Source organism: Meles meles, chromosome 21 (assembly GCF_922984935.1).
Source record: "Meles meles chromosome 21, mMelMel3.1 paternal haplotype, whole genome shotgun sequence".
Classification (NCBI taxonomy): Eukaryota; Metazoa; Chordata; class Mammalia; order Carnivora; family Mustelidae; genus Meles; species Meles meles.
This window is the reverse complement of record NC_060086.1, coordinates 40,232,721-40,247,736: the sequence shown is the minus strand read 5'-3', so window position 1 is coordinate 40,247,736 and position 15,016 is coordinate 40,232,721. Positions and strand designations below refer to the sequence as shown.

The 15,016-nt window shown below is 54.3% G+C and overlaps 1 protein-coding gene across 3 annotated transcripts; it reads right to left on the bottom strand.

Moving 5' to 3' along the window:
* Positions 1–4,951: 4,951 nt before the first annotated feature.
* NAGPA (N-acetylglucosamine-1-phosphodiester alpha-N-acetylglucosaminidase) lies at positions 4,952–14,242 on the bottom strand. Of its 3 annotated transcripts, none has more exons than XM_045993480.1 (11): positions 14,120–14,242; positions 13,575–14,030; positions 12,073–12,212; positions 11,085–11,193; positions 9,908–10,036; positions 9,205–9,410; positions 9,053–9,100; positions 7,745–7,873; positions 7,427–7,558; positions 7,278–7,341; positions 4,952–5,780 (listed from the first exon to the last, which is right to left on the bottom strand). In XM_045993480.1, the coding sequence occupies exons 1-11, from the start codon at positions 14,203–14,205 to the stop codon at positions 5,570–5,572; spliced, it is 1,710 nt and encodes a 569-aa protein (XP_045849436.1). In that variant the 5' UTR covers positions 14,206–14,242; the 3' UTR covers positions 4,952–5,569. The 3 variants fall into 3 exon arrangements, with proteins under 3 accessions (XP_045849436.1, XP_045849437.1, XP_045849438.1); XM_045993481.1 differs by lacking the exon at positions 4,952–5,780 and adding an exon at positions 5,792–6,730; XM_045993482.1 differs by lacking the exon at positions 4,952–5,780 and adding an exon at positions 6,749–6,990.
* Positions 14,243–15,016: the final 774 nt, after the last annotated feature.

Genomic DNA, 15,016 nt, shown 5'->3' with positions numbered 1-15,016 from the left:
TTGGGGCCCAGAGGCTGCCTCTGGGACCAACTCTTACTCAGAGGCCAGAGGCCAGGTCCAGAGCAGCCTGCTGGGTCCTCTGTGGAGACTGGGTCTCAGGGCACTAGCAGCTGTTGGGGTTTGGGCAGGGCCTGGAAGGAGCCAGAAGGAAAAGTTCCAGGTAGCTCTCAGGGACAAGAAGGCTTTCAGACTTCTCTCTTTCTCTCTCTCTCTCTCTTTTTTAAAGATTTTATTTATTTATTTGACAGACAGAGATCACAAGTAGGCAGAGAGGCAGGCAGAGAGAGAGAGGAGGAAGCAGGCTCCCCGCGGAGCAGAGAGCCTGATGCAGGGCTCGATCCCAGGACCCTGGGATCATGACCTGAGCCGAAGGCAGAGGCTTTAACCCACTGAGCCACCCAGGCGCCCCCAGACTTCTCTTCAGTCCATTTTTCCCTCTCCTCACTTCAGTGCCTCCCTGCCCCTGCCAAGGCATTTCCGAGGAACATGGCTCCCCAAAAAAGTGCAACTTGAAACCACTGACCTAAGAGTTTCCTGGAGTCCAAGTTTTTTGAGATACATACGCCTTTGTAAAAGCCAGTAAAAGCTTTGGGCATCACACTTGAATTGTTCCCATATCAGGGCTCCTAAGCATCTTGGAAAGCCCATCCATTAAGCCCAGGATTGAACTTTTTCTGGAGACTTTCCTGATGCTCAAGTTTTATGAAGAGCATCCCAGCAGCCATGTGTTACCATGGCAACAGGACTCTTGGTGGTCAGGCCACCAAGACATCTGGTCCACATTCTGTGCCCCGGGGTCTTCCATCACTACCATGAGGTGGGGAGGGGATCCTTGCGCCACCATAACTGGTCCATGTTAATCCCCAACTACCAATCCCAAAGCTTGATGATGAGCTCTTGTACATTTGTGTCAGCACGTGTTCCTACCCACCACTAGAGGTTAAGTGTTTGAATCTAAAAAAACACTTTTTTTCCTCTGCCTCATGCCTCATCTAAGCTCCGAAAAATGCCCGAGTCCAAAATGTGTCTCTCCTTGAACAGTATGAGTGTTAGACTCTGTGGGTCTTGTTAGACTTGTGAGGGCCAGAGACCCCCAAATCCAACATGAAGTGCCTCAAGCAAAAATGGGGATTTAGGGGCGCCTGGGTGGCTCAGTGGGTTAAAGCCGCTGCCTTCGGCTCAGGTCATGATCCCAGGGTCCTGGGATCGAGCCCCGCATCGGGCTCTCTGCTCCGCAGGGAGCCTGCTTCCTCCTCTCTCTCTGCCTGCCTCTCTGCCTAGTTGTGATTTCTCTCTGTCAAATAAATAAAATAAAATAAAATAAAAAAAAATGGGGATTTAGTGGTCCATGTAATTGGTCCAAGAATGATAGTGGCTTCAGGTATAGCTGGATCTAGTCGCTTAAATTATGTCCCCCTTTTCTCTTGATTTGGTTCTTCTCCACATTCACTTCACTCTCCTTCTCCATGTGGTCCACACCCTCGCAGGTGGACAATCTCAGCAAAGTGTTTTTCCCCAAATTCTAGCAGAAGTTCCAGGTGGGCTCTAGTGAGCCAACTGGGACAGGGGTCTATCTCTGACCCCTATATTCATGCCATCTGGGACTTGGTGGGATGGTACCAAAATGGGGGAGAGGTAGCACCCTAAAGGCAATGGTAGGGAGACTCACAGCTTTGGCTCTCAGACTCCTACCTTCACCAGGCATTCTGATTACCACTGGGAGGTGTCTGGATGCAAGAAACTGCAAGTTCTGATGGCTACTTCTGGTTGGTGAAGCACACTCAGCCTCTGTGTAGGGCAGGCTGGGCGTGCCAAGGAGTTAACCCCCAGGAGAAGCCCCCATCCCACAATGAGAGCGTGTTGGCCAACAAACTCCCCACCGGAGGCACAACCTCAAGATATTCTCTGTATTCTCCTGGCTGCCCAGAGTGGGGAGCTGCTCACTAATGCACTGTGTACTGGTTGCCTTTCCTTCCCCACCTCACTTCTCTGTCCCCTACCAGGGCTTCTTGGGGTCACCTCCCAAATAAACTACATGCCCTCACCTCTTTATCTCAGGTTCATGGGCTGGGAGGGATCCAGGCGAAGACAGGGCACTTACTAAAAGAAGAGGGACCGGGTGTTGGGCAGGCATGACAGACCCCTATCAAACACGGAGGGTGAAAGTAGCCTCTTTGCTGAACCAGGGACCCCTTCAGCATGCCGTGATGGACCCTCTTCAGCTCCCTGTGGCCTGAAATCCAACAAGCCCATGCACAGCACTGTACCCTCCCAGCTTAGCTGCCAGCCCAGCCAAGGACAGAGAGCGATGCCCTCTGCGGAGGTCAGAGTTTCCAGGTCAAGGGTTTCTACAGCCCGTTGCCTCAGAACCTCTGAAGGTGCTCCCTGTAGATTCCCAGTCCCACTGCCCCTGAGATTTTGACTCGATGGGTCTGGGACAGGATGTGGACATCTGCAATCATACAACATTCCCGGGGAAAACACTCTGACCTGCCGCTGGGCTCGGGAAATCTGCCTCAGGAACATGCCGACGTGATTCAAAGGTGCTTGGGAACTTCTCCAGGCTCTTGTCAGTACTTCCTACCCCTGAACACTGGGAGCAAAACATCCAAGCAGCCCAGGGACCAGTTGTGCCCTGGAAAAGAGCAAAACACAGAAAAAGACTTCCAGGTGGTGTCGAAACCCAAGGTCCCCAGAGGAACATGTGAACTTGGTTGTTTCCATTTCTGGAAGGAGGACTTACAATGTGAAGAATTTGCCTACTTCCTTAGATGAGCAGCTGCCCTCAAGTTCCTGGACTTGCTGTGAACTCCGCTCCTCCCTTCCCTCCAACCGGGGTCACAAGCCCAGAAGAGGGGCTGAGTTAGGCCGTAGAAATGACAGCTGCCTGGCCGTGGGTAGTGTGGGCTTTGGGTGATGGTTCACTAGCTGTAGGGTCAACTGTGCCCAGGGATATCGACAACCTGGCCTCTGGCTCCCGCTGCAGGACCAAAACACAGCATCCTGGAGGATGCTCAGCGGGTCTCAACTTCAGGGAGAGAGAAAAAAAGACACGCAGACCCACGGACACATTCCTGTGGGAACTTGGAGCCTGGGAGATTGGCCTGTGATACTTTACCTCTCAGAACCAAATGCTTCCTTTCTGAAGTGAAACTAGACCAGCAGAACATTAGATGGACTGCAGGATGGGCTTGATTAGCCTCCTGGACCCAGATCTCTTTGCAGCTCCTCTCACTAGGGGGTGGAGTCTGTCTTGGGGCTGGAATCTGGGTGTCTTTGGACCAGTTCACAGAACACGGTGGAAATGAGGTCATGCGAGTTCTGAGCTGAAGCTTCAAAAAGCCTTGTGTGCTTCTCTTCCAGGATCCCCGCCCCCACCCGGATCCCGAGCCTGAGCCAGCCTCCTGGGGGACAAGGCACCGGGTGCAGCTGCGTCATCAGCTGTGGCCATCCCAGACCAGCCCCCAGGGGGCCCATCAGCTGTGGCAGACACACCAGTGAGCCCAGCTGAGACCACCGTCCCCAGCCTCCATCAACAGAATCGCATAGTTGACCCTAGAATCATGAAAAATAATTTGTTTTTCAAAAGAAGCAGTAACTGCTTGTTGTTTTAAGCCACCAAGTTTTGGACTGGTTACACAGGACTAGATAGCTACCAGTTATGCCGTGTCTTAGCCTGCTCAAGCTTTGACTAATACCATACACTGGGCGGCTTACAAATAACAGACGTCTATTTCCCATAGTTCTGGAGGCTGGACTCCAAGATCAAGGTGCCCGCAAACTCAGTTCTTGGTGAGGGCCCCCATCTTGGCTTGTGGACAGCTGCCAGCTCGCACATGGCCTCTTCTCTGTGCGTGTGTGGGGACGGTGCCCTCCCGTCTCTTCTCCTTTTAAGAGCGTTAATCCCATCCTGAGGGGACCACTGTTGTGACCTCATCTAAAACTAATTAAACTAAAGGCCCCACCTCCTAATACTACCACATGGGCTGGGGGGAAGGAGAAGTGGGTCCGGGCTTCAACACAGGAATCATTGTGGGAGGATACGTTCAGTTCATAACGTGAGTCTCTTTGAATATCTGCTGGGAGCTCCAGGACCTCCCTCATCTCTCACCCCCAAAGATCTGCTGAGCACAGGGTAATACCCATTCGTGGGGCATGTGGGGGAACTGCCAGGTACTTCCTGACTCTCCACAGCCACAGGTTCCAAACTCAGATACTCACAGGGCTGGCAGGCCACAGACTGCCGGGGGCTGTGATGGCCCGGAGAAGGCAGGCCCAGAGAGGGACTGGGGATTCTCATCTCTGACAAGTCGTGGCCCTGGAAGGGCATTGGAAGGGGCTGCGGGCTCGCCCTCTTTTAAAACAAAATCAGAAATCTTGGGGTGCCTGGGTGGCTCAGTGGGTTAAGCCTCTGCCTTCGGCTCAGGTCATGATCCCAGGGTCCTGGGATCCAGTCCCGCATCGGGCTCTCTGCTCAGCAGGAAGCCTGCTTCCTCCTCTCTCTCTGCCTGCCTCTCTGCCTACTTGTGATCTCTGTCTGTCAAATAAATAAATAAAATCTTTAAAAAAAATAAATCAGAAATCTTAAATTGTTTATCTCTTGACGTTTAAACGCTGGTAACTAATTTAAATCCTATTAAGTCATTGTTCAGACTACACTTTTTCCTTCTTTCAAAATATGGTCCAGACCCCCCCCCCGCCCCCCAGTCTTGGTATCACCTGGGAGCTCGTGAGAGACTCAGACTCTTATACCCCATCCTGGGCCAGAATCTGCATTTTAACAAGATCTCCAGATGACTCGTGTGCACCACAAAGTCAGAAGCCCTGGAGCAAACGACCAGATCAGGGAGCTGGACGTGCTCTGGGCTGCCTGTTTATGACCCTGGATTCAGGCGACACAACCCCACCCTTAAGACCTAGGTAATTCCAGAAATCCACAATTCAGGCTTTAGTTGCCACCCGGGGGGCTCCTTTTATTACATCAATTTATTCAAGTGATAAAAAAACCCTCTCTCGGGGGCAGGATACCAAAATAGAAAGCTTGTAAACATGATTCCATCCCCCGCCCCTTCGAAGGAGCTCCCTGTGACAGGAAGTAGAATTCTAATTGGCAAATTCTGCAATGAGGTCTGTGGAAAAAGGTCCCGTGACGTGGCCATCGTCTCTGTAATCCATCCCTGTCCAGGGGGGCTGGCTGGCCCCTGCCACTCAGTCACAGTGCGGTCACGGGGCATCCCGTCGCTAGCGGCCTCTGCCTCAGGAGGCCAGAGGCTCTTTGGCAGCACAGCAGGCCCTCGGGGGACAGGCCACCCAGGCAGCAGACACAGGCAGGCAGGGAAGGAGGCAGTCTCTCTCTCTGGGGAGCGCGGTATTGCTAGGTTTGCGTGTGTCATGGCAGGTGACCAGGGGACGGCCAGGTGAGGGGCTGAGGCACAGGTGTATCAGAAGCTTGGCTTGGCACCGGGGCTGAGAGCACCCAGACGATCAGTGGCCTTGAGGCTTCCCTTGCAGAAACAAGGCCGTGTCGAAATGAGCCTTGAGAGCAGGCCATGGCAGGCGGCTAGAGGCTTCAGTCCTTAAAGGGGTTGTGGGCATCACCCTGCTGCTCCTTCTCCGCGGCCAGGAGCTCCCCGTTCATCTCCTGCAGTGGGTGGTAGACGTAGGCCCCATCCAGGTGTCGGCTCCGCTCTGCTCTCGAGCCAAGGAGCAAGGACACGTTCGCCGCCGTGCTGATCAGCAGAAGGAAAACTAGGGCCAGGGTGAGGGCCAGCCAGGCAGTCCTGGGTGCAGAAGAGAGAGCCTCAACAGGGGGTTGCTGGGCAGTGCTGGAGGGCTTTCCCCTCCACCACAACAGAGGCAGAGTCAGGAGCCTCCAGGGAGAACACAACAACTGTTCGGGAGCGAAATGGGGCCGGCAGGGCCAGGGGACACCCTCCAGACACACGTTCGGGGAGCAGTAGTGACAGTCCCCGTGTGTCACGCAGGCCAGCCCTGCCACATCTCTTGATATTTAAGAGAAACCATGAAAAGAAAAAAAACTTTTTATGTGAATGTTGCTGATTTTCCTTCCGATGCTGCTAATAAACCTTACATTTTAAAAATTATGCAGGGCAAGTACAATACAGTTGGGGATCTCACGATGATGCCCCAAGAGGCATCAGTTTGCATCCTGTGCTCTGGGGGATGTTCCAGAAACCTCAAAGGAGACAGAGCAGGGAGAACTGCACCCCTTCCTCCCTCCTGGGGAGCTGGCAGGGTCTGTCAACGATCCTTGTTTTCCTCCTTCATGTGGAATCTGTGGCTGAAGCCCTCAATGCAAAAGCAGACACGAGCACATTGCTGGGGGGCGGGGAATTCTCGTCAGCCCCCCAGGGCTCCCCTTCCCTTGCTGGCAGCTGTCAGCGGGATCCAGGTCTGCACGGGGGAGGAGGGGCTCAAAGTCTCACACCTGAGAGCCTGAACTTAAGAACAGGGGCCAGGCGCTCCCAGAAGCCACTATCCCCGCTCTGGGAGCATTTTCAAAGCATGTTTCCAGGGGTTTTCTTCAGGTATGGTTCTGGGCCTTCAGAGCCTCACCCCAGGCTCAGTGAGTCAGGACATCCAGGAGGGACCTGGGATCTGCATTATTAATGATAAGACTGTCCTCCAGGACATCGCCAGGAGCTTTTCATTTATACCCACACCTGATTCCCACCTCCAGTGTGGGTGGGGCTGGACCATGAGCTGAGAGCTGCAAGAAAAGAAGTTCTCCGAGTGCGGTTTCCATGCCAGCAGCATCAGCATCCCCTGGGATCACCCTGGAAATGCAGATTCTCAACCTCCACCCCAGACCTACTGAAGCAGAAACTCCAGAGAAGGGACCCAGCAATCTATTTCAGCACCCTCTCCCCGAGGTTTGCACTAGCAAACAGAAAGCCCACCACGGAGCGGTGCTCGAGAAATGGTTTGAGTTCCTCGGAGGTTGGCACTTCTGTACCAGACACCAGGACCCTAGAAAATAAGTCGCGAGTCTTACAGGGAAAGGAGCCCCGATGCCCTGCCCCTTCGACTGCCACTGGGGTGATGACCAGGGTCCTTCTCACCATCTCCCAGGCCCACTTGGGTGGCTGTGAGCATCAGCTGCGACTCTCTCTGTGCTTACACTGAAGAAACATCACCTGCGTGGCTGATGTCACCTGCCAGCCTTGCCCAGTCCCTGAGCAGAGGCCATACCTCACGGGTTGGGGGAGAGGGGGATTTCCTCCCATGCCCACCCCAAGTCCCACCAAATCTCCTACCCGGTGAGAAGGGAGAGTTCTCCTGTTCTCGGGGTGGTCTCGGATGGCCGGAGACACTGCTTCACTGTAAGACAGCAGAGAGAGGCTGACATGCTGGGAGGGGAGGGCTGTGTCCCATTTGCCCCCCAGGAGCCTGGGAGGAGCCATACCTTGTGAGAAGATGCTGTTAAGGGCTGGTGCCTGGGCCAGGCTGCAGTTGCCAGTCTGGGGGTCACAGGGACACTGGTGCTCACACTTGCAAGGCATCTGGCAGCCTGCCCCGTGCCAGCCGAGGGGGCACTCTGTGGAGAGGAGGCAGAAGTGGAGGCCTCAGTGGCAGGGCCTCTCTCTGCACAGACAGGATGGGCCCCAGGTGTGTGCAGAGCTGGGCTGAAGCAGAAGTGACCCCAGGGTTCCCCCAGGCTAGACCCCGGAGGTGCCCCTGAGTGGCACTTCCTCCCAGCTGCCTTGGGGCCCGTGTAGCTTACCCTGCTCACAGGTGTCTCCGGTGAAGCCAGGAGGACAGGTGCAGGTCCCCCGGACCGGGTCACAGGCAGCTCCGTTCTGACACCTGCACTTCATGGCACAGTCCGCCCCGAAGGAGCCATTGCTGCAAGCTGGCCCGGGGAAAGGGGAGTCGTTTCAAAATCCAGCCCCGGCCCAGCTAGGTGAGGGCCAAGAAGACTGCAAACAGATCTCAGTCACCCTACATGGCCTTGTAGGTTCACATACGCTTCCAACAGAAAGTTAAGGAGAACACACTTCAAGGCAGGCCCTGACACTGAGCCTTCCTGGAGCTTCCTGTCCAGACGGACAGGTAGCCAGGGAGCCAGGAAGCAGACACGGATGTGCAGGTGGGGACAAGCGCAGCGGCAGCAGACGACTGGAGAGTGGGGGCGGGCGGGCGTTGTGGGACAGGGCAACCGAGCTGGGGTCTGGAGGAGCAGAGCTGGGTCAGTGAGGTGGGGAGGGGCTGAGGCACCCGGCAGGTCAGGCTAAGGGCTTCATTCCTTCCACGTCCTCAAAAGAAAGCCCTGAAGGATCTGAAACTGTGGAAGGCTGCGGTGGGTTGAACTGTGTCCCCCCAGAAGATAGATGTTTTCCTGGGGCGCCTGGGTGGCTCAGTGGGTAAAGCCTCTGCTTTCGGCTCGGGTCATGATCCCAGGGTCCTGGGATCGAGCCCCACATCGGGCTCTCTGTTATGTGGGGAGCCTGCTTCCCTCTCTCTCTGCCTGCCTCTCTGCCTACTTGTGATCTGTCAAATAAAAAAATAAAAATCTTAAAAAAAAAAAAAGATATTGTGTCCTAATCCTCAGAATCTGTGAACATGACCTCATCTGGACACAGAGTCTTTGCAGATACAATTAAGTGAAGACAGTAAAAGATGAGGGCGCCTGGATTTAGAGTGGGCCCTAAATCCAATGACCTGGGGTCCGCATCAGGGAATGGAGAGACAGACATGGGCAGAGGCTGGAGGGATGTGGCCCCAAGGCAAGGAATGCCCAGAGCCACCGGGAGTTGGAAGGGGCAGGAAGGAGCCTCCCCTAGACTTCTGACAGGGAGTGAGGGCCCTGCAGACACCTTGATTTTGCAGTTCTGCCCTCGAACTGAGACAGCGTAAGCGCTATTTCAAGCCACGCAGTTTGTGGAATGTGTTGTGGCCGCCGTGGGAAACTAGTGCAGTGATTTACAGTCAGGCGAGAGCAAGAAAACAGGAGGAGGATAAAGGCAGCTGCCACGCTCACCCTCTTCCCATGGGGCCAGGGGCGCAGAGCACCTGGCCTGGCGGCTTTTACCTTCACTGCAGTTGGAGCCCGTCCATCCGGCTTCACAGCGGCAGCCAGCTGCCAAGACAAGACCAAGAAGGCCAGGTGAGGGCCCGGGCAAGCCCAGGGCAGGGAGGGCTAGGAGCCCCAGTCACAGCTGCCGCCCTGGAGATCCCACTCACTCTCTGTGCAAAGCCCGTGTTGGCTGCAGTTGGAGGGGCCACAATCCAGCTTGTCGCAGGCCGCGCCCTGCCAGAAGTGTCCCGTGCACTGGCAGCGCCCCTCCACACAGGTCCCGTGGCCGTTGCAGTCGGGTGGCTGGCAGCGGGGCTCGTGCACACACACCACGGTAGACACGCGGCGTGGACAGCGCCACATGCTGTCCTGGCTGTGGGAGGGGGGGACACAGTGTGTGAAGAGGCCAAGGCACTGACCATCCCCCAGGGGACCCCGCCTATCCCCACTATAGTTCCCAGGGGCTATCTCTCTCTCCACTGCCCGTTCTTCAGCCTTTTATAGGTTCTTCCCACTCTGACAATCTCTTCCAACCCCAGGGCCTTTACACATGCTGTTCTTGCTGCCCAGAAGGTTCTCCGGGCCGTCTCGCCACCTCTTCAATCCTCAGAGCCCAGCTGAGGTTCCACTACGCTCAAAGAGGTCTTTCCTGACCTATAAAACCCCTTTCATTGGCATCGGGAACACTGGCACAGTATGTATAATTTGACTATCTTCCTGGAAGCAGTGAGAGGCAGGGATCTCGGCTCTTCCTGCTCATGGCTGAATCCTCACTGTCTGGCGTGCAGCAGGTGCTCAATCTTTGTTGAATGAGACAGCTGAGGACAGGCCTGGACATAGACCTCAAGAAGGGGGCTCTGGCATGCTTACCAGTGATCTGATGGGTAACTGGCCAAGGTCCCGTTGAGCACGAAGGTGGCGGAGCCCCCTCCATCCAGGTTGATGGCGTTGACCACGTCCTGTTTCAGCAAGAACTCTGCCATCTCCCACAGGTTAATGCTGAAGCACAAGAGCATTAACACTGACTGGGTCCACTGCCTTTTCAGTCTAACTGGCCTTCCTTTCCATGGTGGACGGTATCACCCCCACTGTGGCAGGCAAATTCCTAAATGGGATTTCCCCCCAAATGTCCCGTCTTAATCCCTGGAAGCTGTGACTATAACGAGAGGTCACCCCCATGACTGTGTTATTTTACACAGGCTCAGCTATCCACAAGTGGGGACATTGTCCTGGATTATCTGGGGAGCCCAGTGGAATCACAAAAGTTTCCCTGGCTGCTGACAGAATGTGGAGCGAGAGAGACTGCAAATACAAAGGGGAAGAAGGGACTGGACGCATGTTTGCTGGCTTGAAGATGGGGTGCGTAACATGCACAAGAAAGAATGTGGGCAGCCTGAAGGAGCAGAGGGTCCCATGGCCAACAACCAGAAAGAAAACACAGACTGCAGTCCTACAACCACGAGGCCAACAACTTGAATGAGCTAAGAGGACTCTTGCTCTGATGCTCCAGATGAGAGCCTCCCTGGCAAAGGGCTTGATTTTTGGGGTACCTCCATGGGATACCTCCAACATGGAACCCAGCTGAGCCCTCCAGACTTCTGACCTACAGAACTGTGACCTACCAGATGGGTGCGGTTTGTGCATGTCTGTTACACAGCAATAGCAAACCAACACACTCTCTTCACAGAGGAAGAAACTGTGGCTCAGAGAGGCTGAGAGACTTGTCTGTGGCCACAGAGCTAGCAGGTGGCAGAGCTGGGATTCGAACAGAAGTCTTCTCCCTACTAACTTTGTATTTACTTCCCATCACCCTACCCAGGGCTCAGCAGGGCAGAGGCCTAAGTTGGGGAGAACTGAGAGGGAGTGTGTAGAGGACGATGAGTTCCCAGAAGTGAGACAGATCTCGGAACTGTTTTGTGTGGGAAGGCAGGGGACAGGTGAATGTGAAGATCCCCTGTTGGGATTCCGAAGGCCAGCTGGCAGTGGGCTGAGGTCCCTCAAAGCAGGACTCGGCCCAGGACTGGCGGTCCCAGTTCCTGGCACTCACCCCCGCTGCTCCGTCTGCCCATCTGCGTGGAAGAGCACCAGCTGCCCTTTCCGGTCATGTCCCACAGCTGTCCTGGCTGACATCACATTCACAAATTTGCTAAAGGAACCTAAAAGAGAAGAAGCCTGGCTGATCACCTGGCTCTCTCGGAAGCCTCCTGGGCTCTGCCTGTTATTTTTGGCCAGTCCAATGCCGTTCTCCACCTCCCGGTATCCACTCCAACCAGTTTTTCACTTAGGCATGTTTCGTCCTGCCTCCCCTCTGCCCCATCCCACTCACTCTCCACATAGCCGCTGGATGGCCCTTCTCAGGTGTAAATTAAGTGACATCAGCCTCCAGGGAAAAACCCTCTAATGACTTCCACTGTTCTCAGCACAAAAACCAAGGCCCAACATGGCCACTCTGGCCTGCTTCTCCTTCCTCATCTCTGGGGGCTCCCCCCTCACCATCCTGCAGCCACTTTCTGCTTTAGGGCTTCTGCACCTTCTGTTCCCTCTGGCTGGACTGTGCTTCCCCTCAGTTCTTCCTGCGATTTGCTCTTTCCAATCTAGGGCACCTCCTCAGTGAGGCCTCCCTTGACTGCTCGGTCTGAAACAGCCATTTCCACAACAGGGCCGTAGCATCCCTTCCCACCCCACTCGTCCACATCCCAGAGGTTCTCAAACTGAATTACCCAAGGGGTTTGTTAAAACACACAGGTCTGGGCCTTACCCCCAGGGATTCGGGATTCTGATTCACAGCTCCTGTCTTCCACCTATCCCCTCTGCCCCCACTTTTTCTTTCTTAGCACTTACCACTTCCTTTCAGCAAATTACATATCTATTTCCTTTCTTCTGTAAGGTCCCAAGAGCAGGGACCTTATTTGTCATAATCCCCATAGATCCCCTGCACCTTGAAACGTACTTGCTCAAAGACTTAAGAATAGCTTCCCCCACCAGTCTAGAGGTCCTGGTTCTCAAGAGAACTATGCCATGCCCCGCCGCCAAACCTGTCTCCTGCGTCTCATCACACTCGGTCGCCTGGCTTTCATTGATATACACACTTCCGTTGCGGATCAGCCACACGACCCCACTCAGCAGCTGCACAAATGGATTCTCAGTTTCCAGCACCTCCTCTTCAGACAGGTACCTGGACACAGAAAAGGCGTGTGATTCTCTCACCAGCAGGGACAACTGCAGGGAGCAGGGCTCCCTCCTACCTCCTCTCCTCAAGTTGGCTGCTTGATTCCTCCTAGTGTCCCAGGAACCATCCTGTCCTGAGTGCAGCCTTTGTAAACAGTCTACGCATCCCAGTTAATACTTCATCTAATATAAACAATGATTCTCAACAGATTTCAAGTTCATCTCTGGTCTTCAACCTCCTAGGCCATCATTCTAGTCAAACGACCACCTGATGCCTACTGACAACTTGTTATTGGTCTCCTTGCTTCTACTCTGGTCCCTCCAACCCAGCCTCCAGCCAGGATTAGAGTGTGTTTTTATTTTTATTTGTTTTAAAGATTTTATTTCTTTATTTGAGAGAGACAAGTGAGATCAAGGGAGAGCATGAGCAGGTATAGATGGAGGGACAGAAGCTGACTCCCCTGCTGAGCAGGAAGCCTGATCAAGCCCGAAGGAGGGCTCAATCCCAGAACCCTGAGATCACCACCCGAGCCAAAGGCAGACAGACTCTTCACCAACTGAGCCACCCAGATGTCCCTAGAGTATTTCAAAAAAGATTTTATTTACTTATTTGATTGAGAAAGGGATCACAAGTAGGCAGAGAGGCAGGCAGAGAGAGAGGGGAAGCAGGCTCCCTGCTGAGCAGAGAGCCTGATGCGGGGCTCCATCCCAGGACTCTGAGATCATGACCTGGGCTGAAGGCAGAGGCTTAACCTGCTGAGCCACCCAGGCGTCCCCTAGAGCATGTTTTTAAATAACCAAAGTCGGTCCTGTCATCCTTTGATACTCGTTCCTTCTTTCAGTCACTCACACACACCAAACCCCTGTGCATCTTTGAGCCTTAGACTCGCTGTTCCTTCTGACTGTAGTTCTCTTCCTCCAGTTCTGACCTTGGCTAACTTGTGATTAAACTTCAGGTCTCAACCCAGAGGTCACCCTCCCTAAAATCCACCGTCCCTAAAATCCACACTCCATTTACACTGGTCCACCCTGTTCCTTGTTTCTTTACATGCATGCAATCTAAATTTGTCTTAATCATTTCCTTGGCTTTTATTTATTTTTCCTAGTAATGGGAGAGTTCCTTGAAGACAAAGGCTGTCTGCTTGTTCACTGCTATATCCCCAGCGCGCAGCACACTGCCTGACACAAAGCAAGCTCTCAATGATACTGGGAGATGAACAAACGCTGCAAGAAAAGTATTACTATCCTCATTCTGCAGAACGCAAACGGACACTCAGCTTTGTCAGGTGACTTGAACCCAGCACCACGGCTACAACCTAAATCTCAAGTCCTCTGCCCTCGACAGTCACGAGGCTCCCTGCCTTCTCACCCGGTGACCAGGGTCCCGTCGCGGCGGATCCCGAACTGCGCGTTCTGCAGCCCCCCGGCGCTGCTCACCCGGCGCCCGTCGCTCACCACGTTCCCCAGGCACTCGCCCGTGCTCATGCGGAAGAAGCCGCCGTTCTGGGCGACTCCGCAGCCAGCCGCCCGCGCGGTCTCCTCCACGGTAGCGCGGCGCCTCGAAGCGCAGCCGCCGGACCCACCGGGCTCCAGCACCGAGAAGGTGCGCAGGGGTTCTGCCACCCGCGTCAGGTGGCCAGGCACCGGGCGGTCTGCGAAGTGCGAAACGAAGGTGCGCACTGCCGGGCCGCGGGTGCCGGGGGTCGCCGGGGTAGGTGGCCAGCTCTCGTGGTCGCGGCTGCCGGCGCGCACCCTCGAGCAGTCCCGGGCGGAGCGCGCGCGCGTGCGGGAGTAGGGCAGCAGCAAGTCGTCGTCTCGGGAGGCCCTGAGGGGACAGGGCGGCCGTGAGCTCGGAGGGCTGTGTCCCGGGCGGAGTATCCCCGAACCAGGCTCACGCCTCCAGCCTTTACTCACCCCCAGTCGAGGCCGCTGGTCGCCTCCGTGAGGAAGCCGAGCAGCTCAACGAGGAAGAGAAGCCAGCGACCCATGGAGGCCGCCATGTTGGAGCCGGGCCTCCGATCACGTGGGACTGCCCCACGTGACTCAAGATTTTTGGTGGCCGATTTCAACCTGGACAGACTAGCTTGGGCTCCTTTGGATATCGCGAGATCTTCTCCTAAAGTTTACTGTTTTGTTTTTTGTTCAGAAGGCGCTTGACATTGGGTTGTTGGTGGGAACGTTTCGTGTTAATGTAATTTCTAACTTACTGGAGGTTCCAAGAGTAATGTAAAGAGCTCCCATATACCTTCTACCTATATTTTCTAGTCAACTTTTGTCCCATTTCGTTTTTCATTTAAACTTCATTCGTGTATGCCACTCCCCACCCCCCCCCCCCCCCAACCATTTGCAACCAAGTTGAGACGTCGGGATCCTTCACCCTGGTACTTTATATATCTTTTTTTTTTTTTTTAAGATTTTATTTATTTCACAGACAGATCACAAGTAGTTAGAGCAGTAGGCAGAGAGAGAGAGAGAGAAGCAGGCTCACCGCTGAGCAGAGAGCTGGATGTGGGGCTCCATCCCAGCACTCTGGGATCATGACCTGAGCCACTGAGCCATCCAGGTGCCCCTACTTTATATATCTTTTACGGACAAGGACATTTTCCTACGTAACCACAGACTAAGTAAAAGTAAGACATTTTACATTAATAGTTTATTAACTAATTCACAGTTCATACTCAGAGTTTGCCAGTTTTCTGTATGATGTCCTTTAGAGCTATTATCCCCACATCTAGGGTCCAATCCAGGAGATGCATTTCTTGTCATGTCTCTGTGGTCTCCCTGATTCTGGACCAGTTTCTCAGCCTTGGT

Coding starts and splice junctions, on each gene's coding strand:
- NAGPA (XM_045993480.1), bottom strand. CDS start 14,205: ATGGCGGCCTCCATGGGTCGCTGGCTTCTCTTCCTCGTTGAGCTGCTC. Junction 12,213..13,574: donor GACGGGACCCTGGTCACCGG/GTGAGAAGGCAG, acceptor TTCTGTGTCCAG/GTACCTGTCTGAAGAGGAGG. Junction 5,781..7,277: donor GAACTCTCCCTTCTCACCGG/GTAGGAGATTTG, acceptor TTCTGCACCCAG/GACTGCCTGGCTGGCCCTCA.